This window comes from Pan paniscus, chromosome 16 (genome assembly GCF_029289425.2).
Source record: "Pan paniscus chromosome 16, NHGRI_mPanPan1-v2.0_pri, whole genome shotgun sequence".
NCBI lineage: Eukaryota > Metazoa > Chordata > Mammalia > Primates > Hominidae > Pan > Pan paniscus.
Genome location: NC_073265.2, coordinates 56,823,187 through 56,851,139, shown reverse-complemented (window position 1 = coordinate 56,851,139; position 27,953 = coordinate 56,823,187). Strand labels below are relative to the sequence as shown.

Sequence of the window (27,953 nt, the reverse complement as noted above, 5' to 3'; positions counted from 1 at the left end):
CAGTTCAACATCATAGCTCAGCAGTTTGTCTCCGGTATTAAGTATGGAGGGACATTCCTATCAATGGCCACTGGCCCACAGGATGGTAAACAATCAACTGAAAGACACTCACAAGTTAAAAGCAATTTCATTAGCTACGATGTTAGTTTTTAAGAAGAAAAATGTTTTTAAAATCACACAGCTCTTTAAATTGAAAAGAGGTGAAGGAGAGCTTTTTATTCAACAACAATACCAAGTAGTTTTTTTTTTTTTCTTTTTTTTTCTTTTTTTGAGACAGATCTCACACTGTGGCCCAGGCTGGAGTGCAGTGACATGATCTCGGCTCACTGCAAGCTCCGCCTCCCGGGTTCACGCCATTCTCCTGCCTTAGCCTCCTGAGTAGCTGGGACTACAGGCGCCCACCACCATGCCCAGCTAATTGTATTTTTTTAGTAGAGATGGGGTTTCACCATGTTAGCCAGGATGGTCTTGATCTCCTGACCTCGTGATCCGCCCGACTCGGCCTCCCAAAGTGCTGGGATTACAGGCGTGAGCCACCATGCCCGGCCAATTCCAAGTAGTTTTTAAATACAGTCCAGGTTCCTTGTTTTGACTAAAAAAGTAAATAAAAGGCAGAATAATAGATGTGAAGGAGGAGGAAGAAAAAGCCACAGGAGTTACAATTACATGTCAACTGCCAAGATAGCAAATGACCTTAGAGAAATGACTGGCACTGAGCTCTGCTCCTGCTGAAAGAGAGGCAGGGGCCATAAAAGAAACAGAGACAGCAACAACCCATGGGCAGAGTCAGGTTGGGTTTGTGTGGGTAAAGGAAGGCTGTTGTGTAGTTTGGACTTACATACACAGCCTCATTTATGTTTCACTCTTCATATGCAATCCAAGATGAACTGTAAGAATCTAAGAGTTACATATACTAGTAATGATACAGTTTTTAAACTTTTTAAATTTTACAGTAGATATATATTCCCCCTCCCTTTTTTTTCTATATACAAAAAGGTTTTCCTGTTGTTGTTGGGTTTTTTTTGAGACAGAGTCTTGCTCTGTTGCCCAGGCTGGAGTGCAGTGGTGCAGTCTTGGCTCACTGCAACCTCTGCCTCCTGGGTTCAAGCTATTCTTATGCCTCAGCCACCTAAGTAGCTGGGCATGGGCCGCCACACCCAGCAAATTTTTTGTATTTTTAGTAGAGAAGAGGTTTCACCATGTTGGCCAGGCTGGTCTCAAACTCCTAGCCTCAAGTGGGCCTCCTAAAGTGCTGGGATTACAGGCATGAGCCACCACGCCCAGCCAAATACAAAAAGTTTTTCTACAGGCTTTTTGAAGTTATCAAAATAACAGCCAAAAGATGCAGCTGGACCAGAATTAGTTCTAGATCTGATCTGAGTAGATTTATACTTGATTTATCAGGAATAGGAAAATACTGCCACCCTCTCCTATAAAATCTAAAAAAAAAAAAAAAAAGAAAAAATAACTTTAGAGATGCAAAGGCCAAACTCACATATCTTTGGAGTAACTGTGCACTTTTTAAATTCTTCAAATTGACCCTTTGGGCTATTTCTAATGAGTTTCAAATCAAGGGCCAATGTTAAACAGATGATGCCACACTAGAACTGAAGTAGGAAAAACACATCCAGAAAACACATCAGTGAGACTGATTTATAGCTCTCAATAAAACTTGCCAAAAATATCTTCTGATTTATTTTTTTAAGCTGGAAAAATGGAATTACTCCAACATAAAGTGATAACAGGAAAACAATGTCTCCATTCCAAAGACTAAGTGTTAAACTTTTTTTAAAGTGCTTGATTTAATATATTAATGAAATTAATGGAAAAAATGAAATGGAATTCAATTATGGATCAACACAGAAAATATTCTTTGTTTATTGTCTGTGTTAAGAAGAATCAGTACCTATCGCTTATAAATCATTAAAATAAAAATGCTCAATTAATCCTTATTTTATATGTAAAGGTCTGACAGAAACTAGTCCCATCACTAGAACTTTGCTTCACAAATCGAAGCAATAATGGTTTCAGAAAGCAGTCACACTCTATGAGCAGACAATTGGAGAGATTTAGTAAATCCCACTTTATAGAGCAGAGACTAATCGGAAAACACAGGCCAGTCAAATGTTTCTTATGAACTGTTGACACTATATCAATGCTGAATCAATTGGTGGCATTTACTCTGAGTGACAGAAAAGAAATAAATATTTATATCACATAACCTATATCAATGAACCCAGGCAGAAAGCTATTTCTAACTTGTCAATATTTGATTATCTTGAAGAATCATGTCCCTTTCTTTTAATGATTAATATGAATTCCTTATTAAATCTAAGTGGAGGCTAGTGGAAAGGCAAATCATTATTAATGCTTGAGAGCATAAACCACTAAAATAAAAAACTATGCTCAAGTGTTAAAGTATCATTAAATGTGACTTTTATCTTCCCTATCAAGTGGTGTCAGTGTTCAGCCCAGAAATTTATTGATGCCTACAACTGTGCACAGTACCTCACTGCAATGCAATTTCACTCACTGTTTAGTTATCCTATAGCACTGAGGAATTAAGGAATTAGAAGGAGACATTTTGAAAGCTTCCAAAGGTGGGTTTTTTTGGTTTTTGAGGGAATTTTTTGAGTGCAAGTAAATGTAAGAAAGGCTAATCCTTATAAAGAAAAAAAAAAGCCATATTATTTAATATGAGGTTATCACATTCCCAAGGGAAAGCAATAAACATTTAAGTGTCAAAAATCCTTGCCAGGACAACCTCCCACCATATAGAGAACCTCATAACTGAAGCCACTAAGATATCTATGGTACTAGGCTTACTGTCAAAACATTATGAGACTGCTTATTTTTGTCAAAACGTTATGAAAATGCTTATTTTTTGCAGTGGAAAAAACTGTTTTTCATTTTTGAAAGAAGAGTCTATGACAGGTTATTTTCCATTGTCTGGGCTGAACAAATGTAGTTAAAGCTTCTTAATTTATGTCAATTTTGAAATATATTTTCCAGCTGAAGAACACAGTGACTCATACATAAATTACAATTAGTAACTAGAATGCAAGCATGTTGAAGATACATAAATATCCTAGGCTCAATATTTTTGCTTTTAGTCAGATTTTGTTTATATATGCTGGTTCTAACAAAATATAAGGCACTGAGGTGATACAGATGTGGACCTCAATCTAAACAAACCTTTGGCTGCTGAAAGTTAAAGGTATTCGATAAATACTATCTAAAATGTTGAGACTACAAAGATTATACATACACCACACTAGATTCTCCTTAGCTGTATATAGGATATTTAAGGACTAGAATTCACATACTCTGGATGGCAATCAGATGTCAGAAGCAGATCAACTTCATTTCTTCTAACTGTATTCAAGGAATTGTGTGCTAAATAAGCAAGGCCTCCAGAAGCACTACCATACAGCACTGTTTTAAGGCATGCACATCTATTAGGCCACAATGTCACAGGTGATATTAAAGGACAGGCATGAGGACCTGGCTTTGTCTTCTTGACATGCTCCACTACAAGTACTTGATTCATGAAATGCCAGTGAGGCTTGGAGAGGTCAGTGTGTGAAGGCACTGAATAAGCATCTGAGATAATTAAGATTTCAGCCTTCGAAACATGGACGGGAAGTGAACAGCAGTTAAGAAAATCAATAAGAGTCTTTTATTTGCAGTGACACAGATGTCTCAGTCAATACAGCCTAATAGGCAGGCTTGATCGCAATGGACAGGCGCCTGCCTCCAAGGCTATCAAAGGGCTTCCACTATAACAAACATTAAAACGCATTTATGTTGCTACTGAAGAATCGAGGACCCTGTAGGTAGCTTAATTTACCAGTGTATGTTTAAAAGCACTCTACTATTTCAGATGTGTCCATTTACTTGAATCAAAATTAGTAAGAAATAACTGGCCTGAAGGCTCGTTTGTCCCTCACTGGCTGGGTTAGGTCAGTCAGCTTTAGATGGCCAGTCTACTAGGCAAACTAAGGTCTCCTGAAGGCCAGGAATTTTATACGCCAAAGGTCTGCTGTCACTCTGCCTCCCTAAAAAGCCAGCGTTAGTTTCAGGACAAAAGAAGGAGCTAAGGTGAGAAAGTAATGGTTTTTCCTTTTCTCCCCAAAGATAATGAAAGAAACAGTCACCTCAGAATGCAGGGCCATTTCAACAGCCCACGAGTTGACACACTTGTTCAGAACTGATAAACTTTTTAAAAACTGAGATGGCAGCAGGGTGTGTGCATGGTACTTCAATCTGCTGGGAGTGAAACCCATTAGCACAGTTTGAAAAACGGGCTGCAAATTGTTCTGCCAATCAAATTAAGCCATGTTATTCATTTATGACAGGAAACTCACAGACTCTTTATCTGTTTAATAAGCTTATGGATACAAAAACTGGACGGTAATACGTTATTATTATGTGAAAATCTTCATATATAATAATACCTACCTGGCCATTGGCTAGTATTTTTTTCAGTTCAGCAGAAGACTTCTTTAAGCTGAAAAGGAAAGATAATTTTTAGTGGCAAGATCATCAACACCTCTGAACACCACTGAAAATTCCAGACTGAAATACACCTTTGCTTTTACATATAGGGATTGAGCATACTCTTCACATCCTTCTCCCAATGTAAATTTTTTTCAAAAGTAACTGGCCAAATGCAAAAGGTATCAAATAAAGAGACTAAAACCCTGTTAGTAATCGAAAGCAATAAAGAAGCCTACAGTCAAGATGAAGCTACAATATCTTATGAACTACTTCAGTGACATTTTTATGGTCATTAGTTCTACTGCCTTTAGATAGCCTTTCAGAGGCAATTTCATGTGGACAATGTCATCTGCTAAGCACTAATATTCACAGCAAATAAAGATTATAGAACTTCAAAAGACAAAATAGATAATTTAAGTCCTGGTCTCTTACACAGTTAAAAGTTATAATTCAGCTTCCTGGGAAGCAAATATGTAGTACAAATAAATCCTGGTATTCACTAGCTGTGTGATCTGGGACAAGTTACTTATCCTCTCTGAACCTCAATTTCCTCTTTCTGTAAAATGGGGAAAATACCAATTTTATAGGGTAACCAGAAAAATTAAATATTACAAAAAATCTAGCACTGTGTCTTGCCCATAGCAGGTGTGTTTTTACAAATAAAATTAATAAATTTTAGCTGGTTTTCCTTTCCTATGGGTATGAGACTCAGCTCCCAGAGTTATTTAGGAAGTATTAAAGTGTTTTCTGAACATATATGACTATGTTAACACTCATATGGATGAATTTAGTGAAAGTCCTTTTTTTTTTTTTTTTTTTTGAGACGTAGTTTCACTCTTGTTGCCCAGACTGGAGTGCAAAGTACAATGGTGCGATCTCGGCTCACCACAACCTCCACCTTCCAGGTTCAAGCGATTCTCCTGCCTCAGTCTCCCGAGTACCTGGGATTATAGGCATGTGCCACCATGCCTGGCTAATTTTGTATTTTTAGTAAGCTGGGGGTTTCTCCATGTTGGTCAGGCTGGTCTCAAACTCCCGACCTCAGGTGATCTGCCCGCCTCGGCCTCCCAAAGTGCTGGGATTACAGGCGGGAGCCACCACCCCTGGCGTGAAAGTCCTTATTGAAGAAAAATGGTAGTCAAGGGGAGCTCTTAAGTCGTCTAGCTTTATAATGAGTTATACCTGTGAATATCTACCTGACTAGTAGAGTAGCATTTAAAATAGCACCTTCCCCCAGCAATGTTCTATTTGAGATTTAAAGCCTGTTAAGGGGCCGGCGCGGTGGCTCATGCCTGTAATCCCAGCACTTTGGGAGGCCGGTGCAGGTGGATCACGAGGTCAGGAGATTGAGACCATCCTGGCTAACACGGTGAAACCCTGTCTCTACTAAAAATACAAAAAATTAGCCGGGTGTGGTGGCCGGCGCCTGTAGTCCCAGCTGGAGGCTGGGGCAGGAGAATGGTGTGAACCCAGGAGGCAGAGCTTGCAGTGAGCCAAGATCGCACCACTGCACACCAGCCTGGGCTACAGAGCGAGACTCCATCTCAATAATAATAATAATAATAAAGCCTGTTAACTCTACTTTTTTTTTTGAGACAGAGTCTCGCTTTGTCACCCAGGCTGGAGTGCAGTGGTGTGAGCTCAGCTCACTGCAACCTCCGCCTCCTGGGTTCAAGCGATTCTTCTGCCTCAGTCTCCCAAGTAGCTGGGACTACAGGTGCATGCCATCACGCCTGGCTAATTTTTGTATTTTTAGCGAAGACAGGGTTTCACCATGTTGGCCAGGCTGGTCTCAAACTCCTGACCTCGTGATCTGCCCACCTCGGCCTCCCAAAGTGCTGGGATTACAGGCATGAGCCACCACACCCAGCCAACTCTATTCTTAACCTATCCACTTTAGCCCTTTACCTACCTACCCATGCTAGTTGTCAGTATAGATGTCTTTCTTCCTACCATACCCTCCCCCAACAGGGGAGAGTCTGGGAGCTCCCTGAGAACACAGACACATCTTACATATTCTATATACTCCACTCTCTTCTCACCCTTAAATATAGCCCAATGACTTGGCATATGCTAAGGGTTCCATAAATGGTGGTCGCTGCTCTGGTTATTATTATACTGTGGTGGCAGTAGTAGTAATGCAGTAAGACATTAAGATCATAAATACATCAGAAAACAAAAGGGGCCAAGCACAGTGTCTCAAGCCTGTAATCCCAGCACTTTGGGATGCCAAGGAAGGAGGATCACTTGAGCCCAGGAGTTCAAGAACAAGCCTGGGCAACATAGTAGGGCCCCATCTCTAAAAAAAATTAAAAACTTAGCCAGGCATGGCGGCATGTGCCTGTAATCCTAGCTACTCGGGTCACTTGAGGCCAGGAGGTCGAGGCTGTGGTGACCCGCAATTGTGCACTCCAGAATGGGGGGGTGACAGCAATGAGACCCTGTCTCAAAAAGAAACAAAGAGACAGAGAGAGAGAGAGAGAGAGGGAGGGAGAGAGAGAGGGAGGGAGGGAGAGAGGGAGGAAGGAAGGAGAAAGAAAGGAAGAAAAGAAAAGGAAAAAAAGAGAAAGGACTCAAGACCTAATATGAAATACACATATTCCATTTGGTACCTTTAATAGGTTACATTTGAGAGAATCTCAGACTTCAAGTTTGATCACATTTTACCACTTCAAGTTATAATTACTCTTCTTTCTAAATACATCTTAAACTTTTGCTATGGTCAAATGTAAACTATGGAGACTGAGTCCCTATTTTCCTAGATTTTATAAAGCATGTCTTCATCCAAGGGTTCTTGACTTTAATGTCCCACCACAACTAAGAATCGATGCACTAAAGTGCCAATTAACAATTTTGTAGAATAGGATGAAAGCTGAAACATATATGGAAAAAATACACAGCTGCCTAAAATCAGTCCAGTTAACATAATAATAGCAGCTGCTATTTATCAAGTGATGACCATGTGCTAGGCATTGTGCTAAATGCTTATTATCCTAATTTAATCCTTATAATAACTATACTTTAGGTATAGTTATTATCCCTAATTTATAAAGGATACTAAAATACAGACCTCTAAGGTACAGATCTTGCTCGAAGTCCGTCTATCTCTTATACACACACACACACACACACACACACACATACACACACACACATTTTTTTCTGGGAAACATTCAGATCCTAGTTTTCCCACAAATGACTCCCAGTTGATAGTTCCAATTATTGTAAAGACGCAAATAACCAAACAAAGCCCAGGCAAGGTTTCTACATAGATATTCCATTATGTTATAAACTTGAATTAATAACATTTTGATTCATTGCATTTATAGAATGCCTTTCATCCAAGAAATAAAACGTGATTCCTAATACAGCTTCATCAATCTTTCTAACACCAGCAGTAGATAGATGGAAAGTTTAATCATCCTAATTTACAGAAGGAGAAAGCTAAGTAGTTTAGGAAAGGCCTTGCCTTGGCAATGGGACTTGAATTCAGTAATTATGGCCTAGGAACACCATGTGCATTAGTAAACCCAGTTTAATAAACAGTCATTCACCTAAGGCAAAAGAAAAAACAACCCATGCTTTGAGAGTAATAGAGGAAAATACTGTTTCATTCATTATGCTAGTATCTGGCTATCAACTTTGTCTGGTTAAAAAGAAAAAAAAAGAAAAAATTGTATCCTGACAATTTCTCTGTGACTCACTTTACTCAATATTTCATTCATCTGCATGTTCACGGTGACCTAAGCTATCCAAAAATCACTTTTAAAAACACTTAAAGGCCAGCTGTGGTGGTTCATGACTGTAATCACAACCCTTTGGGAGGCCAAAGTGAGAAAATTGCTTGAGCCAGGAGTTTGAGACTAGCCTAGGCAGCACAGTGAGACCCCGTCTCTACAAACTAAAAATTAAAAAAATTTAAAAAAATAAAAAAAAAACACTTAATCAGGCATTGTGGTGCAAGCCTGTAGTCCCAGCTACTTGGGAGGCTGAGGTGGAAGGACCACTTGAGCCCAGGAGGTCAAGGCTGCAGCGAGCTGTGATTGTGCCACTGCACTCTAACTTGGACAACAGAGGGAGATCCCATCTCTAAAAAAGTAATAAAATAAAAACATCTTAAAATTTAAATGTGTTACAACTGTAACTTGAGTACAACACCTGAAGAGAGACACTGAGATATCCAAAGAAGAGAAAAGGATGAGGGGACTAGAAATAATGTCATATCAGAAAAGATGAAAGAGCTGGGAGAATTTAGTCCAGAGGTAAGATGTAAAAGAAATACAAGTAATTCATACATACATTCATGCATTCATTCATTCAAACATGATTGACTATAACCTATGTGGCAAGCATCATGCTGGGAATTGGAACTTTGTCAATGAATATGCTACAGTCACTGCCCTCAAATAGTATAGAATGTACTGGAGGACAGGTGTGATTATAATACAATGTGCTCACTACTACAATACAAGGAAGAAGGGGGTATCATAGGAATTCCTAGAGAGGTCCCTGGTGTGCACTGGGAGATGGGTAGTAATCAGGGACAGTTCTCAGAAGATAATTTAGTCCTCAAAGATAACCAAGGTTAGCCAGACTGAAGGTCAAGGTGGGGATGAAAAGAAACAGGAAAACGGGAAAATGTGCAGGCCCAGTAGAGAGAAGAAAGTGATCCATTCAGGGCACTATGTGTTCATCAGCAAAGCTGGACTGTCAGGTGGGATGGGGTACAGAGGTGGGCCAGCAAGCTGGAGTACACAGAGCACCCATATGTGAAGGGCCACTGCTCACCTGCTGTGGAGGTTATACTTCATCTTGAAAGCATGAAGAGCAGTGAAGGTTTTAAAGCAGGGAATGACTGCAGCTCAGGACTGTACACTGGCAAGATGGCTCCAGCTGCAGGGTGGAGGAGGGGCTGAATGGGGCAAGAACGGAGGGAGTAGACTCTCAGGAGGCTGTGGCAGTGATCTGGAGAGCTGGAACCACCCACACAGCAGCAGGGATGCTGGCGAGTAGAAAGATGCAGAGCTACTCAGAAGGTAGAACCCACAAGTGTGGGGACTGACAGGGTGTGGCACTGAGGGAGGCCTAGGAAGCAGTGAAGGAGGACTGACAAGTTATCTGGAGTTAGCAATGGACTGGATGTGGGAGAATTTACTGAGACAGAAAATCTAGAACTGTGTTTGGAGGGAAGACAACTGGAAGAGCTGTTGACCTGGAAGAGGGAACAACCACGTTCTGAGGGCTTAACTAAAAAGTTATGAGTGGGTGCTATAGAAAGACAAATCTCAGCTCACAAAAAAGAGCCTTCTGAGATGTAGCCAAGTAAAAAAGGGAAGAAGCTGCGTTGGCTGATAAAGTGCATTCCTCCGACAGGGATGTTCAGTAAGAGGTTTGATGACCATTTGGCAAGGAGTAGGAAGTCAAACATCAAAGGAGGGCAGGATTAGATGGGAGCTTCTGCTCATTCGCCACACCACAGGCAGAGGATCTTTTAAAAACACAGGGCTGGCCATGTCCCTCTCCTACTAAAAGCCCTCTAACTGCTCGCCAGTGCACCGAGAGGAAAATTCAAACATTACAGGGCCTACGAGGCCCCGCATGATAAGTCCTGTCTACCTCCTTAGCTCCTATCACTCCTATTGCTCTCTCATCTCCTCTCTCCAAATCCCTTCCCCAACCCAGCACCCCTCCCTGTGCCAAACTGGCCTACTCACAAACATGCCGAGCTCCTTCTCCACCTCAGGGCCTTCACCTACCCTCTTCCCTCCGTCTGAAACGCCCTTCTCTGCTTCTTCACGTACTTCTCATCCTTCAGGTCAAAACAGAAACGTCACTCTCCCCAGAGAGCCTTCTCAGCACCCAGTCTAAATCTAAACATTCATCCTTCCATATGAGGTCCTTTCTCTTTGGTCAATATGTAGCTAGGTTATCTAACTGGTCAAATTTCTTTCTAGCTTCTTCCCCACCCCACCCCAACTCTGTAGATAAATCACATCAAGGGCACACTTTACTTGCTTGCTCGCACCTATTGCTTGGAAGTGAATCTGAGACTGCTGGGCTGCTGTGTTGAGAGGGTCCGGCCCGAGTATTCACCTATAAGTAAAGAAAGAATCTTGATCAGTCTTGTGTTCTGAGGACACAGTTCTAATTAACCTATAATTTGCCACAAATTTCTCATTTCACTATGAAGGTTAATTAGCTTGTTGCTAGACAGACCCACAGTTGGAGTCTATTCAGTATATAGGTTACAAAACCGTATAACCCATACATTACATAATATTCTATTCCTGTCATTATTCCATTAAATACTTAAACAGTGATGAAAAAGGAGACATAAACAGTGTGAAAATCCAACTCACTGTCTAGAATACATATAAAAACAGTATGTTCAAAAAGTACATTAAGAATATACCCAGGGGTTAGTAGTGAACCTCAAGTTATATCCTTCTAGCTCTGCAACCAAGCAGAACACTGTATGTAGAATGTTTCTTATTCACTAAAAAATGAGGTCCAAATAATTAATTATGAAATATTTGAGCCTAATACAAAAGCCAGCTTTTCTTTCAGATGTGAAGCCCTAAACAGAAATCCAGAATTCAAAATACACAGAATGAAAAGACATTAACTAGATATATGTTTCTAGCATAAATATGTCAAGAGAGGGTATTCCATGTGCAATATGCTTATGTGCTTAATTAATCACTGAAATGAAGTCTATATTCTTACTAAAATCTTTGTAGATACCAGCACCTAGGATTATCCTGAAGACACTGACCAACAAAACAATTCCAAATAATTGAAAATACAGTACCAAACCCCCAGTATGCAAATATATACACATACTGAGCAAATACTACAGATGAATCCCCCTCCACCTCCCATTTAAAAAAAATAAAAGGATCGCTTGTCAGAGCTTGAGAAAGTGCAGTTTTATTTGACATTTCAATAAGTGGAACACAGCATTACAAATCCATCTAACTTTACTGAAACAATTATTGAAATTCGTACCTTCAGGCCATGTATGTTCCGTTCCCCAGGAGGCTTGCAGGCTGAAACAGTAATTGACTAAATTGTAGAACACATCAGGGCCATTTACAAATTTGCTCAAAATGAATCGTTTAAAAAGAAATGAGGGTGACACCAAAATTAGCAGAGAGAAATGATTGAAAAGTGGCTCCCAAGACCCAAAGTGGGAATTATGAACCAGGGTTTTAACTTGCAGGAGTGAGCATTTATAAATGCAAAGAGCTTTCTGAACCACCTCATATAAATTCCAATTTCTGCTTAAAACATATAAAAATCAAGTTAACTGAGCTAAAATGATTAGATTCCTTTCATAATTCAAATTTCTGCAATCTGTCCTCATTCTATTACATTGTATATCTGCTATCACTTAAACTACTTTGAAAAGAGCTAAGGGATTTTTTTGTGAGCAAGGGGGGTGAGAAAAGGATGTTTTAATGCCAAAAAGATTGCTAGGGATTCTACGATGGAACATTCTAGCTTGAATACTACTTTGCACAGCCATAAGCAGTCAAATGTATTAAAATACAGATATATAACTAATTTTATTACATTTCTTGCAAATCTTGACATATGCTAAGATTTAGTCCTAGAGATAAGGTAGTGCCAGGAAAAAAGAATATTAATTTCCTGACACCATCTTGAGTTACAGGTTAGTACTTTTCCAATTCAGCAAATGCTTCTTCAACAAATGTTAAAAATACAAAAGCCTCCTGCCCATGTTATAGACTGCTTCTATTTGAAAACTATAGTGCCCTACAAATTGTATGTTAAGGGGCCATCAATTTTGATTGATTGGGGACGAATTAATTTGATTTTTTTTTTTTTTTTTTTTTTTTTTGCTCCTCTCTCAGATGTACATGTCGTTTTCCTGTTTCTGACAACAAGAAATTAATAATAAGATGTGGGTAATGACTGGGTGCAGTGGCTCATGCCTGTAATCCCAGCACTTTGGGAGGCTGAGGTGGGCTGATCATGAGGTCAAGAGATCAAGACCAACCTAGCCAATATGGTGAAACCCTGTCTCTACCTAAAATACAAAAAATTAGCTGGGCATGGTGGCGGGCGCCTGTAGTCCCAGCTACTCGGGAGGCTGAGGCAGGAGAATGTCGTGAGGCAGGAGAATGTTGTGAACCCAGGAGGCGGAGCTTGCAGTGAGCTGAGATCGCGCCACTGCACTCCAGCCTGGGCTACAGAGCGAGACTCTGTCTCAAAAAAAAAAAAAAAAAAAAAAAAAGGAGAAGATATGGGTAATAATTACAAAACACTGCAGTTGCTTTCATTTTGTATATTCCAAATATACTCAAATTTATTATGTTATTTTTCCTAGAAAATATATCTAAACCATAACAAAATGTTTTTACTTGCCTTTCTAAAATGTATTAAAATTAAGACTCAAAATCTTCTTTCCTTAAAATGGAAATTAACCTTTTGAACTACAGTCACATGCATTTGACGTCTGGTCCTTGAGGGACCATCAATACTTCCTAAGACAACACTTCAAAATATTTCCACTGAAGTAAGCAGTGCATTCATAAATTTCATTTAAACAAAGTGGCTAGCCAAGGAATCAGAGACAAACATCAACTCTTATCTCTAACCTTAACATCTGCCTCACTCCTCAATTGACTTCTCAAACTTTTATAACTGGAGATGTAAACAGCAGTCAAAAAACCCAGTAACCTCATATTTCCTAAAGTTATCGGGTCAGGAATTACTATAAAGCTAGTCAATGTTCACACTTATTAATATTTAACATATCTTTTAACAATGGAGAGGACTTAGCCATGACCTGGGAGTTACTATCCAAGGCAACTGTGCTACTTGGAATGAGGAGAACATGTTATTAGATCAGAATTATGGCCAGGCATGGTGGCTCATGCCTTTCATCCCAGCACTTGGAGAAGTGGTGGTGGGAGGATTGCTTGAGCTCAGGAGTTTGACACCAGCCTGGGCAACACTGTGATACCTTGTCGCTATTAAAAAATAAAAAAAAAAAGCCCAGCGTGGTGGCACATGCCTGTAGCCCCAGCTACTCAGGAGCTGAGGCGGGAGAACTGCTCCAGCCTGGGGAGATAAAGGCTGCCGTGAGCACACACTGCACTCCAGCCTGGGTGATAGAGTGAGACTCTGTCTCCAAAATAAATAAATAAATAAATAAATAAATAATAAATAAGGAAACAATCATTTTCTCCTATCCTTCCTACTTGTTCAGTCTAAAGATTCTTTTTAACATGGGGCCTAACCATAAAATTTAAGATCTGAGGGCCTCTAACCAACTAGGTAGACACAGGAAATATACCCAGTATGTCTACATGTCGATTATGTAAATTTGCATAATTTCACTTATCTACATATGATGAAATGTACATTCGATGTAGACAGGTAGCAAAAAGCAAAAGACTATCAAAAACTAGAAACAATTATACCATAGCATATTAAAAAAACACAGAAATAAAAAGACAGTCTCATATTCTGAAATATTTAAATTTGGCTTTGAAAGACTATGTTTAACAATTTATTGCAGCCTAGTGGGTTTTATGCTAAGACTACATATGACAATGACATCTCATATAATTTCCTCCTTTAAGTATCCTCTCCCCATAACATACTCCTCTCCACTCCAAAACAAGCCCTCCAAACTACTCCCATACACACTCTAATTATATTTTAATATATATGCCTTTCCATTTTAATCATATTATAATTTAAATGAAATTCTTACTCAAAGGGCATAGTAAGCACTTATAAGCTGTGTGACTCTGAAGTTACTTAACCTCTCTGAATCTCAATATTCTCGTCCATAAATTGGAAAAAGTAATACCTAATAGGCAGAACTATCAGGAGGATTACAGATGATGACGCGTAAAGCAATATTAATGCCTTAACAGAGCAGACATCTAAAAATGGTTGTGATTATCATGGGAAGAAGCATAATGCAATGAACAGTGAGAATGACAGGACTGCTCACAAAAGGAAAGAAAACAAACAAAACTTGAAAGAATTTGGAAGAAGATAACTAAAAAAATTTTTTTAGAGACAAATGAAGACCCACAACATTGGATGTGTGTGTGTGTGTGTGTGTGTGTGTGTGTGTGTGTTTGAGACAGTGTATTGCTCTGTCACTCAGGCTGGAGTACAGTGGCACAAACATGGCTCACTGTAGCCTCAACCTCTTGGGCTCAAGCCATCCTCCCACCTCAGCCCACCAAGTAGCTGGGACAACAGGAGTGTGCACCACGCCTGGCTAATTTTTGTATTTTTTTGGTAGAGACGGTTTTGACATGTTGCCCAAGCTGGTCTCAAACTCTTGAGCTCAAGCAATCCACCTGCCTCAGCTTCCCAAAGTGCTGAGATTACAGGCATGAACCACTGTGCCCTGCCTGGAAGTATATTTCTCCAGGATACTGCAATTAGGGTTTTCTATGGCAGAGCTATAATGTCAATAGAGAAATTAATGGAAATTTTCAGTTTGTAAAATACTACTCCTTGTGAAGAAAGAATTTTGAAACTTGCCTAAATTTTCCAGTCACTGCAAACATTAAGAAATAATCTACCTCCTGGCTGGGCGCGGTGGCTCACGCCTGTAATCCCAGCACTTTGGGAGGCCGAGGGGAGTGGATCATGAGGTCAGGAGATCAAGACCATCCTGGTCAACATGGTGAAACCCTGTCTCTACTAAAAATACAAAAATTAGCTGGGTGTGGTGACACAAGCCTGTAATCCCAGCTACTCAGGAGGCTGAGGCAGGAGAATCACTTGAACCAGGGAGTCAGAGGTTGCGGTGAGCTGAGATTGCACCACTGCACTCCAGCCTGGTGGCAGAGCGAGACTCTGTCTCGAAAAAAAAAAAAAAAAAAGAAATAATCTACATCCTAATCATTGGACTAATAAACAGAAATAGCAACTTTTTTTTCTGTTTCAGTGCTTATTCTTCAAGTACAACAGAAGTGGATTAATCACAATCCTTGTTTTGGACTATCACTGGCCTTAAATAGCCCAACTGTACTTACTTAGCACTTGAATAAGTTACTAGTAATATGCTAAGCACTCCTGATTCTGCTGCCCACACATATGCTAGAAGAGCAGTATTATTCTTGAACCCAGATCTTCTTGTGGGTTGGCCAAGACAGCTGCCTTTGGAGACTTTATCAGTGCAAATAGGAGCCTACTGGTTAATTGAGCCATTCAAACTTCAGAGAGTTACAGGTAATGAAAGTCTAGAATGTTTAATTGGAAAACTCATACCATGATTATTTGTACAGTATCAGTTAACGAAGGTAAGTTTAACTTTTAATTATTTCAATTAAGTTATTTCTAGAAGGGTTACTTAGAGAATTTCCTTATCTGTTCCATTAGTTAGAAAACATGGATTCCAAGTGGGGCAATGTATAACGGGTGAAAGACTTAATGGTTTATATAATTAAACTGTTCTTTTTCACCATTATTCAAATTTTGAGGGAACATTTATACACGGTTGAACAATCATATCCGATACAAGGATAGTACTGCCAAACCTAAAAGGGAAAAAGAAAATTATCTGACCAAGTGATTCACTGAAACTTACTCTCATCAGCTCATATTTTTGGAGATAATCAAATTTCTATTTATGAAGAATTTCAATTATTTAGAAAATACCTCCTCAAAAAACCAGATACCAAACATTCCACCAAAATTTCTCTCCTAACACCTCAGTAAATCTTTGCTTCTGTGCTAGCTGAAAGCTTTCTCCTCAATAGCAGCTTTGGCCACCATCATGAGCCACAATTTATAAATATCCAGAATTAAAGTCATTCATTTGCCTTGCTTTAGAAACCATGTGGACCCCCAAAAGAGTTCTTTAAGCTAATGTAAGTATGTACTTCAAAAACAAAAAACAATCTAGTTAGTTTAATTTACTCTAGTAAATTAGATATTTTATCTGCCATAACTATAATATAGCCTGCAATCCCCACGATAATGAATACTTCTTTTGTTTTTCGAATTAAGAGCTAAACATCATGTTATGTGCATTTAAACCTTTGGAAACATAACTGTTGATGAAACAGTTTACTGAAATAATCACTGTTGATTAGAATTTGCTCAACATTACCTCTTGGAAATATCTGCAGAGGCTCTATTAACTGTCCATTTACTTGCTGTTCCATTACTGTGGAATAATACTGCAAAGAGATTATAGAAAGAGATTACTCAGTAAGGTATGAATACTGGAACAGACACTTATGGGTTGTTTTAATTCACAGTACTTTTGTAAATTGCTGGTATATACATATCAGCCTTGAGAATACTTTTCCCCTACCGGCACATCAAAATGACTATAGTGAATATTTAGGATTGAAAGTCCAGTGTGTTAGCCTTCACCCTGGCATTTATCTTTAAGAGTAAAAGTGTTGATTAAGACTTTATATTAGTATTTAAGAAATATTTGAAAATGATATATATTTAGACGACACATAAAGCATTTTAGTGGAATTTCCCAAATTGCCTCTTGCTCTTTTTCCCTGGATTTTGCAAAGCAAAATGAAGAAGCTTCACATTGGGCTTGGACCTACATGCCAGTTAATCAAACATTATTCAATTTGTGTATAAAATGCACAGATAATGGAAATCGAAATCACAGAGACTGTGGAAATAGCAAAATACAACCCATCCAAAGATGACAGGATTAACATGATAAAAAGGTAGCCTAGTTTCAAACAAACATACCTTTTATGCTTTAGCCTTATAAACACTTTAGTACGGATCAAATTGCACTGTAAAATTCTGCACACAAAAAATAAAGTTCTAAGTGAAAAAGCTTTCACACTCCTTAGTAAACACAAATTATTCAGTAGGTGGTACTGTGGTTTGATTACCACTCCGCTAATTTGTGAGCATATGTCCACCTAACTTGGAGATGGCTTCTGTGCTCTCACATCTTATAATGCTCGACAAATAACAAAGTGATGTTCCTAGTGGAAAAATATCCACAATGAAAACTGCTGATTTTATGTTTTGAGGGGCTGTCAAAGAGCAGAACATCCTTTTCATCCTCACTGTTTATTAAAAACATGTGCATATTATTTCAATACGATATGTTTAGGAAATCCCTCCTTGATTACCATTGTTTGCTGACATTCTTTAAAAGTTTATTTTTTTAGAAGATATCACATATATCTTCCTATTGCTTTTATGTACATTAAAATTATTACAAGAGCAAGGGTTTTTTTTTTCCTCTTGAAAATAAAGGGGAGCTATAAAATGCCACATCATTTTGGGAATCACAAGTTAATACATCTAAGGCTGTTCGCACTAATAACAAATGAAGTGAAGGTGGATGTTGGATAGCTATGCACTGATATAAGTGTACCCAGCTCTCCAAAGGGTTTCAAACTGTAAAGGAAGTGATTCTCTCCTTCTACAGACATAAAAACTTATATACATACGGCATAACATGTGAAACACTCTCTGGAATACATACTAAGGCAAATGTCTTTCAGGAGATTCTGTTCCTTAAAACCACAGAAATACAGCACTCGCCATTACTCAAACAGTGATGACAAGTAAATGAAATATCAATCATGTAGGCTGTCAACCTTTTGGGACAGCAATAACTGTTAACAAGTAGTCTGGAAAAATTGTCCGAAAATGACTTGTCCTCGGCACACAAGTATTTGAGGTTTCCATGGAAAATTAAGATGCCAGTGGCTATTTGGAACATTGCTCAGGTATTCTTTTTAATGGGAAATTTGCCGGTTATTGATCCACAGCATGTACCCCCTTGCTTCTGGAAGGCTGCAAGCAACTTTCCAATCAGTGGCTGTCAAAAAAATTACTGCCTTTTTGTACTGATACAAGACAACAGCAGTGGTGGTGTTCTCCTATAGTTAATGCTTTTCTTTAATTAACTGCTATGTACAATAGGCTAGTAATTTCAGTTACTACTTTGCCATTGTCCTAGAAATCAAGACAAATAAAATATCCTTACACTTTATCTAACAAGTTAATTATAGAGATGTCTAAAACTGGTGCTTGGGGTCAAGTTTGAAAACAAAGAACCTCAAATGTAAAGGGTCAGAACAGGTGCAATGCTTTTTTTTCCTACTATAAAACCTTGCATGCATGAAATTGACCTGTTTTCCAGCTTTATTTATTTACCTCACAGAATAAATAAATAAATAAAAATGGTTTTCCTTTCATTTTAGGTCTGTGCCAAATCAACTGGCAAACTATATACACTGGTATAATCATTGTGAGAATTTTTAAGCCATCTATAAACATCTCTCTGTACTACAATTAACACAGTCACAGTAATGATATCAAGTATGCCACTTAACAGTTTCTCTAAAGCGAGTAGTTAGGTTGTGTTTTTTGTTTTTTATATTTCCTCTAAATCCAAGTATATTTTCTCCTGCTGGACTACTGCATTTGATCTGTGTCTGTATTAATAGAGAAGCTTATGTTCCACATAGCGAAGTAATTCACCATCAAGGACATGCTGTAAAGGGAGGTAATCAAAACCACAGTGTGGGCCCTACACAACTGGCCCCTGAGGAACAGCCACCAACAAGGCACTAGGCCTAGAAACTCAGGCTACTGCCTACGGAGCATTCCCCATGGGATAAGGATAAAATGCAGGGCCATGCATGGTACCTCTTAGCACAGAGCAGTCCTGACCGGCCACCAGGTCCATGCTGCTCAGTGAGATGAGCAAGGCACATGAATGAATCAGAGGGCTCAAACCCAGGAGCTTCATCACTAACTGTTGTCTCCAAGCATGTGACCTCCATGACAAAATGCTCACTGTGCCTCATGTTACTCATTTGTAAAATCAAAACGGGCTCTACCCAGAGGATAGCTGTGAGGCTCACATGGGAAAACAGAGAAGACAGCAACTAATAAACTGCAAAACAAATTGGGGTTTTCTTTTTTTTTGAGACAGAGTCTTGCTCTGTCACCCAGGCTAGAGTACAGTGGCACAATCTTGGCCCACTGCAACCTACACCTCCCAGGTTCAAGCAATTCTCCTGCCTCAGCCTCCCAAGTAGCTGGGATTACAGGCACCCACCATTGGCCCGGCTAATTTTTGTATTTTTAGTAGAGATGGGGTTTCACCATGTTGGCCAGGCTGGTCTCAAACTCCTGACCTCAGGTGATCCACCTGCCTTGGCCTCCCAAAGTGCTGGGACTACAGGCGTGAGCCACTGCACACGGCCAGCAAATTGTTTTTAGATCTGGATCTATTAGTGTCATTTCTATATACTCTTCCTTTAAAGGGATTCTCTCCAATTTTGTTCTAAATAGTGATAAAATAAGCAGAAATGACCAAAACCAAAAGAAAAGAAAAAAACAAAGAAACAAACAGCAACGACCAAAAAAACACCCCTAAACTTTGTACACTAAGATACTGAACATGATAGCTTGGACAGAAATGTAACAAAGTAACCTTCATAATATTACTTCAAGTTATCCAAATAACTTCATCTTCAGGTCTATAATCTTATCCTGGCATTTATTAGCCCTAACACAAAGCTCTGCACATAGTAGGTGTTTAATAAATATTTACTGATTGAAATGGGGTTGAATTCTAAGTCTGCCACTCATTAACTTGTGTAGCCTTCAGGAAGACATTTAACTTTATTAAACATCAGTTTCCTCCAAATGAGCATAAAAATATTTACCCTAATATATAGGGTTACTGTGAGGCTCAAAAATTAAACTGCAGCAATAAAATTAGTGAAGGCACTTGGTAAACTGTAATGCATTATTAGTGAAGAAATTTAAAAGTACACCTCCTCATATTGAAACAATATTAAGCAAACTTTCTATCTTAGAAGTGTTGCAGCACTTAAAAATGCAGAAATAATTATATAGAGTATGAAATATTGTGCCCAAACTGAATACATCAGCAGCAATTATAAAATGTGTTTTCTCCTGTTACCCCTTGCATAATCCGTTACATGCAGTAACTGCAGCGATAATCAATAAGCTAACTGGGTAAAAGATCAATCAGCTTTGCAATTGCTAATGGAATCTCCAGTACTAGACTCAGATTAGTTTCAGAGTCCCTCTGAGCTGTTCTTCAAAATTCTTCAGCCATTTTAATAAGGATGTGACAAAGTTTAGCATAGTTACCAAAAATCTAATTAATTTGAAACAGAGGGCCAGATTCAACAAGGGGATAACAAGTGCAATTTTTTGCTTTGTTTTGTTTGCAAGTTTACTACAGTGTTCATATTTGTTATAAATCTAATTCTAATGCTAATGGCACAATTCAATCAATAATTACATTTTTTTCTTCATGGAAATCTGCCATATTTTTTTTAAAAACTTGAGTTCCAAAACAGCACAGTTTAAGTTTATGAGGCACAAATTTTCTATTAAGAAAGAGAGAAGGATGGAAGCAGTGGCTCATGCCTGTAATCCCAGCACTTTGGAAGGCCAAGGCAGGCAGATCACCTGAGGTCAGGAGTTCAAGACCAGCCTGGCCAACATGGTTAAATCCTGTCTCTACTAAAAATATAAAAATTAGCCAGGCGTGGTGGTGTGCACCTGTAATCCCAGCTACTCAGGAGGCTGAGACAGAATTGCTTGAACCCAGGAGGCAGAGGTTGCAGTGAGCTGAGATCGTGCCATTGCACTCCACCCTGGGCGACACAGCAAGACTCCATCTTAAAAAAAAAAAAAAAAAGAAAGAAAGAAAAAAAGAAAACAGAGACATAGATAGAGAGATAGAGATAGAGGGAGAGAACTAACCCTCACTCATTGGATACCTATGTGTGTTAGGCTCAGCACTACATATCTACGTTTATTCACTTAGTTTCTTACAATCCTATCCTATTCTATAAGTATCATCACCTCTATTTAACAGATGAAGCAAATGGTTTATCAGTAAACAAACAAACAAAAAAATTACTCCTTTCATCCTAGGCCATGCCATGCACTCAGGGCATAAAATGTATATTTATTGCTTACAAGTTAAGAAGTAGGTTATCTCATATTTCTCATACCTCAAAACATTTACCTAAATAGGCAGGGTTACCTGGTAGACTGCTGAGCTGGTGGAGAGCTGTGGCTTCGCTCACACCCTGTGCAGGTTAGGTTATATCCTCTGATCTTTCAGAGGCTGGCGAAGCAGTGTGAAGACATCTGTGCTGATGGGTGACCTAGGTGACCTCTGGCTCTTTCTTTGGCAACAACCACTCCCCCACTGCCCTCCCCCGCCCCGCCACCTCCATGGGTTTTCCTACTTCTCCAACCACTCCATTCGGTTTCCTGTAAGTGGTTATTACCCCATCTCTCCTTTAAATGCAGGATTTCCCCCACTGTTTTTCATTAACCTTCTCATTTTACACTCTCCTTGAGTTACTTCAGCCACTTCAAAGTTTCAACTACCAGAGGAATCACTGAGACTAATTAGGAGCTGATGAATCACAAATCTTTATTTCCAGCCCAGATTTCTCTCCTAAGTTCTGAAACATAACCAGTTGATTGTGCAGAGCCCCCTCCAATTCAACAGGTCCAAAACTGATTTCCTCTCCTATCCCCTATCAGACCCTAGACCTGTCTTCTGCTGCCTGGGTTTATGGTCTCAGGAAATACCATCACTATGACCCTGTTTCCCAAACCAGAAATCTGGAAGTAATCCAAACCATCTCTCTTCTCTTCTCCCCCGTATTTAACCACTAAATTTTATTTTATTTTATTATTATTATTATTTTTTGAGATGGAGTCTCACTCTGTCGCCCAGGCTGGAGTGCAGTGGTACGACCTCGGCTCAGTGCAACATCCGCCTCCCAGGTTCAAATGATTCTCCTGTCTCAGCCTCCTGAGTAGCTGGGACTACAGGCGCCCGACACCATGCCCAGCTAATTTTTGTATTTTTAGTAGAGACGGGGTTTCCCCATGTTGGCCAGAATGGTCTCGATCTCTTTACTTCATGATTCGCCCACCTCAGCCTCCCAAAGTGCTGGGATTACAGATGTGAGCCACCGCACCTGGCTTTATTTTGTTTTTTTTTGAGATGGAGTCTTGCTCTGTCACCCAGGCTGGAGTGCAATGGTGCGATCCTGGCTCAATACAACTTCCGCCTCCTGGGTTCAAGTGATTCTCCTGCCTCAGCCTCCCGAGTAGCTGATACTACAGGTGCCCACCACCATGCCCAGCTAATTTTTGTATTTTTAGTAGAGATGAGGTTTCACCATGTTGGCCAAGCTGGTCTCAAACTCCTGACCTCACGTGATCCACCCACCTTTGCCTCCCAAAGTGCTGGGATTACAGGCATGAACCACCATGCCCGGCCTACTAAATTTTATTAACTTGACATCCTCCCCACTTCTCAAATCTGTTAACTTCTCACCAGTCCAGTGACCACTATTGTCTTTCACAAGGAACAGCCCCCTAAGTGGCTTCCATGCTTCATAAATTCTCTACCCCAAGCCACTCTTGAGAAATACTGTTATCAGAAAGGGATCTTTATCCATACCGCAAGAGACGGTTCTTGGATGTCGTGCAAGAAAGAATTTGGGGTGATTCTACAGAGTAAAGTGAAAGCAAGTTTATTAAGAAAGTAAAGGAACAAAAGAATGGCTCCACCAATAAACCCAGTCAGAGCTGGGTGTTCCCAAAAGCAAGAGGAGGAACACATCCACCTTAGGTACAATGTTTGTTTATATGTAAAATAACAAAGCAAAAAACCATATGGAGGAGATGCGCTGCACTACAAGGGCTGGTGACACAGGATTATTCATCTTTGTGTAACTACTGTCTTCCACAAGAAGATATTATTATTTAAAGATATTATCTTTAAAGCAAAACTCAGAATGCTTTTGTTCTTAAGATATCAGGACATCAGGACATTCCCTGGGTCTGTTAAGTCCTGAATCTGTTTGGTAAACGCTATTAACCTGTTCCCTTAACTCTAAACATCCTGTAACTAAGAATGCCTGACTTCCTGGGGCTGCGGCCCAGCAGGTCTCAGCCTCATTTTACCTAGCTTCTATTCAAGATGGAGTCTGATATGGTTTGGATTTGTGTCCCCGCCCACAAATCTCATGTTGAATTGGAGGAGGGGTCCTGTGAGAGATGACTGGATCATGGGGGTGGATTTCCCCCTTGCTGTTCTCATGATAGTGAGTGGATTCTCACGAGATCTGATGGTTTAAAAGTGTGTGGCAACTCCCGCCCCACCCTCTACCCAACTGTCTCTCCTGCCACCCTGTGAAGAAAGTACTTGCTTCCCCTTTGTCTTCTGCCATGATTGTAAGTTTCCTGAGGCCTCCCCAGCCATGCAGAACTGTGTCAATTAAACCTCTTTTCTTTATAAATTACCCAGTCTCAAATAGCTCTTTATAGCAATGTTGTTAGAGGCATTTGAACCAGAGCAACTCCATCTTGAGTGAGGGCTAGGAAAAATGAGGCTGGGACTTCCCGGGCTACATTCCCAGGAAGTTAGGTATTCCTAGGCTCTAGCTATTTATGATTAAGGGAACAGATTGATAACGTTTACTAAACATACCCAGATTCAGGAATGTCCTGATACCCTAATATCTTGAGAACAGAAGCATTCCTAATTTTGCTTTAAACAAAATAATATCAGGCCAGGCACGGTGGCTCACGCCTGTAATCCCAGCACTTTGGCAGGCCGAGGCAGGCAGATCACAAGGTCAGGAGTTTGAGACCAGCCTGGCCAATATAGTGAAAACCCGTCTCTACTAAAAATACAAAACTTAGCTGGGCGTGGTAGCAGGTGCCTGTAGTCCCAGCTACTCAGGAGGTTGAGGCAGGAGAATCACTTGAACCCGAGAGGTGAGTTTGCAGTGAGCCAAGATCTAACCACTGCACTCCAGCCTGGGCAACAGAGCAAGACTCTGTCTCAAAAAAATAATAATAATAATAATATCAATTCTTACAAAATATAGTAATTAAGAAAATGAATCCTTTATCACAAACCCTTGTAGCCGAGCACATCTCCCCATGATCCTTTTTTATCCTATACATAAACAAACATCATACGTAGGGTGGGCACATTCATCCTCCTACTTTCGGGAACGTCCTACTCTATGGAGTGAGCAGCTATTCTTTCACCACTTTACTTTTTAATAAACTTACTTTCACTTTGCACTGCGGACTCACCCTGAATTCTTTCTTGCACAAGATCCAAGAACTCTCTCTTAGGGTCTGGATTGGGACCCCTTTCCGATAACAGTATGAAAACAGACTAACAGAGTCGCTATGGCTCAAATGCCTCTGACAATATGAGATATGATCATGTCACTTCCCTGTTCCCTCAAGCTAAGGCCCTCCATGGTCTAACCCACCTTCCTCCAAGTCCCATCTCCCACCCTCTCCCCCGTCACTGTCCATACAGACTGAATCACAGGCAGCTCCTACTGACTCACCAGGCATTCTTTAAACACACTGTTCTTTCTGCCCCAAACATCCTTCCTAGTCCCCTTGTCCTAACTTACTCCACCTGGACACTGCCCTCTTCAGGAAGCCTTTTTGGTCCCCAAAGCTAGATTAGACACTTCTTGTGCTCATGGAGCACCTAATGCTTAGGTGTATTATATCATTTATCACTCTGCTTGGTAATTATGAGTTTTTCTTGTCTTCCCACACTGAACTCTGTTTCCTTTTTTGTTAATCTCCCTGACTGGACCATGAGCTCCTGGAGGGCATGAACTGTACGCTCACTGCACCCCCACCACCTTGCATAGCACTTGGCCAGAGAACTGCTATCCAATAAACATTTGCTGCATGAAAAACTGATTGGATAAATGAGGAAACAAACCAGCGAGTGAGTGACCTCAGGCCCCAGCTCTCTATTGACTAGCTGTGTGACCTCAAGAAAGGCACACAATTGTTTATGCCTCTGTATCCTCTGCTGTAAAAATGGGGAAAAAACCTGCCTTGCTGACCTTATAAAGATGTTAAGAAGATCAAAATTAAAGGAGCTGGTATATGGGAAACCTTCTTAAAAAGTACTTGAAAAAAAAAATCTTGAAATAGGAAATGGTGCCTTGAATCTCTCATTTCCAAGTAAGAGTACATAGAAGAAACATGTTCGCAACAATAGGGTGACACAGAAACCACAAAACAAGGCGACTGAGATATCTGGACAAAGCACAGTGGTAGAATTTAACTGGTTTATTGAGGTTGAGTCAGTATCCCCTCCCTTCCCCTCAATTACTACAGTACTATAAATAATAAAGTAAATGGGTATTGTGGGGAACACTGTTTCTCTTTTGGAAGCTCAACAAGGGCAGGAACCATGCCTTGTATATTTTATTTCCTCTTATGCCAGAGGTATTAACCTGGGATCTATATGGGCTTTAGGAGATCCCTGAAGCTGGTGAAATGCTGCATTATGTGAATTTTCTGGGGGAAAAAAATAAACAACTTCCCATAGATTTTCAAAAAGGACTATGCCTTCAAAAACCTGAGAAATCACTGCCATATAGTGCCTAGCACATTACAGACAGGGCACAAATGTTTACAGGAAGAATCCAGAGAGGAACTGATATAGACATAGTAACGACTCTCATTGGTCATACCTTCCAACTTATTCAGCAGCAAGTCTCACGTACAGAGGAGATACCAGGCCTACTTATTATTCTTCCATACATTTATAACAGGAGAGTTTCTCAAATCTCTCCTTAGCATGCCTAACAGACAACATAATTGGTACAGTATTTCACTTATAAGGAATACTCATGCTGTTTTTTTCATACTAATGATAAAATTTTCAAATTCCTGTTGTCAATACTGCAAGCATACCCTATATGTAGCTCAGTCAGTAATTACAGCAATAATCAATAAACTAACCAACTATTTGCAGTCCATAGTTAATTTGTTAGTTTTCCCAGTGAAGAACTCAACAATCTTAACTCTATCAAATGGCTACAAATTCAATTATAACGCTACTCAGATGTGTCATTAGTTACACCTTCTTTCAATTATTTCTCATACTTTACATTAAGAGGCTTTTCCTTTATGATGCTGACCTCTCACAGAGCACACAACTGCCCCAGTGGTCAAAAATAACATATGAAGCCAATCTATTTTGAATATCAAATTAATAGCTACATTTACTTACCTGGCTTCAGGCTCTGACTCCTCAATAACTCATTGCTCCTGTCATGAGGAGACTACAATGTGTACAAGCTCTTCCTTAAAAGACTTGACCGAGGGTCCACATATGGTCACAGATTGATTAGATGATGAGAAAGAAAATCACAATGTGAAGGTCAACAGGGACCAACTCTGGGCCCTATTTATAGGCTCATGTATAGGCTCATTTATAGGCTCATGTCCTATAGAAGTTTGGGCAGCCAATAGCAGATGAAATTCAAATTGGCTAAGTTTAAGGTAATATGTGTTGGCAGAAGGAGTTTAAATTTGTATTTCAGCAACAGGCCCAAAATTTATGGGATCCTCTCAGCTGAAACTTTCAGAGTTATTACCTTGGTTGGCTTGGGGTAGTGTCCACACTGACCTTTCACCTGATTTTTAGGCTGTAGCAATTCTGCTATTCCTCTTAAAGTAGAAGTTTTAATAGCAGCTTCAGGGAACCTGCCACTTAAATAAAACAGGACTATCAGGCCATGCAGACAGCAAGCCAAATGAGACATTTTGTTATAAATAGGCTAAGCGGAACCCTCCACAGAGATGGAACTGAACTGGGAGCAGAGCCATATAAATGACAAAATGTTGGTGGTCCAAACCTCCTATTCCAGTGGTCCCCAGAGTGCCCTGGTGCCACCAAGACCGAGGCCTACTCGTGCTTATCTTTTCCTTTGCTTCCAAGAGCCACGTAATAAATCCCTCGTTCTGATGCAAACTTGAATATGCTTCTGCTCCTTGCTACCAAACAGGCTCCAACATAGATCACAACAGGGGCTAAAAGGGGTCACTACACTTTTATCACTATTTCAAAGGCATCCAAGTGTTCCAAACAGAGAAGATAATTAAAATAATCTGTCTCTGGAAAAAAGTTTTCTTTTTTGACTAGGATAAGAAAACAAAACAAAAACCTTACTTACAGCTTGCAGCATGTCATTATTTGAGTAAATAAACAAATCCCCAAAACAATTTATTTCCTTCAGTTTCCCTTTCTCATTCTTTTCACCATTTCTCCACCTTCTCTGAAGAATATACTGTGTAATCAGTTGTTTGGATAAATTGCATTGAATTAGGGGACTAACAACTCATTGAAAGCTGAACTGATTTTGCCACCTGCAAAGTTAAGTTCAAAGTAGAACCTATTTAATATGTGGCATATTTGAAAGCACCATGTGGAAAATGAGCTTCTAACCTCTTTCTTCTTTAAAGAAAACTTCCTAATAGCTAAGGCCCTGATGCTATTAAATATTCAACTTCTAAATGGACAACGAATTTGGTAAACAAGGTAAAACACAGCCTTGTAGGTAAGGACAAAACCTTTAAATCTT

The 27,953-nt window shown here is 39.7% G+C and overlaps 1 protein-coding gene across 13 annotated transcripts in view; it reads right to left on the bottom strand.

The window, feature by feature from the left end:
• MAP2K5 (mitogen-activated protein kinase kinase 5) overlaps positions 1-27,953 on the bottom strand; it is a 267,047-nt gene that overhangs the window by 213,352 nt on the left and 25,742 nt on the right. For all 13 annotated transcript variants that reach the window (XM_003828008.6, XM_055098505.2, XM_063596751.1 and 10 more), the window contains 4 exons: positions 16,616-16,685; positions 11,509-11,549; positions 10,526-10,593; positions 4,462-4,510 (listed from right to left, as the gene is read on the bottom strand). In XM_003828008.6, the coding sequence (XP_003828056.1) occupies positions 4,462-4,510; positions 10,526-10,593; positions 11,509-11,549; positions 16,616-16,685 (228 nt within the window). The remainder of the gene's footprint in view (positions 1-4,461; positions 4,511-10,525; positions 10,594-11,508; positions 11,550-16,615; positions 16,686-27,953) is intronic.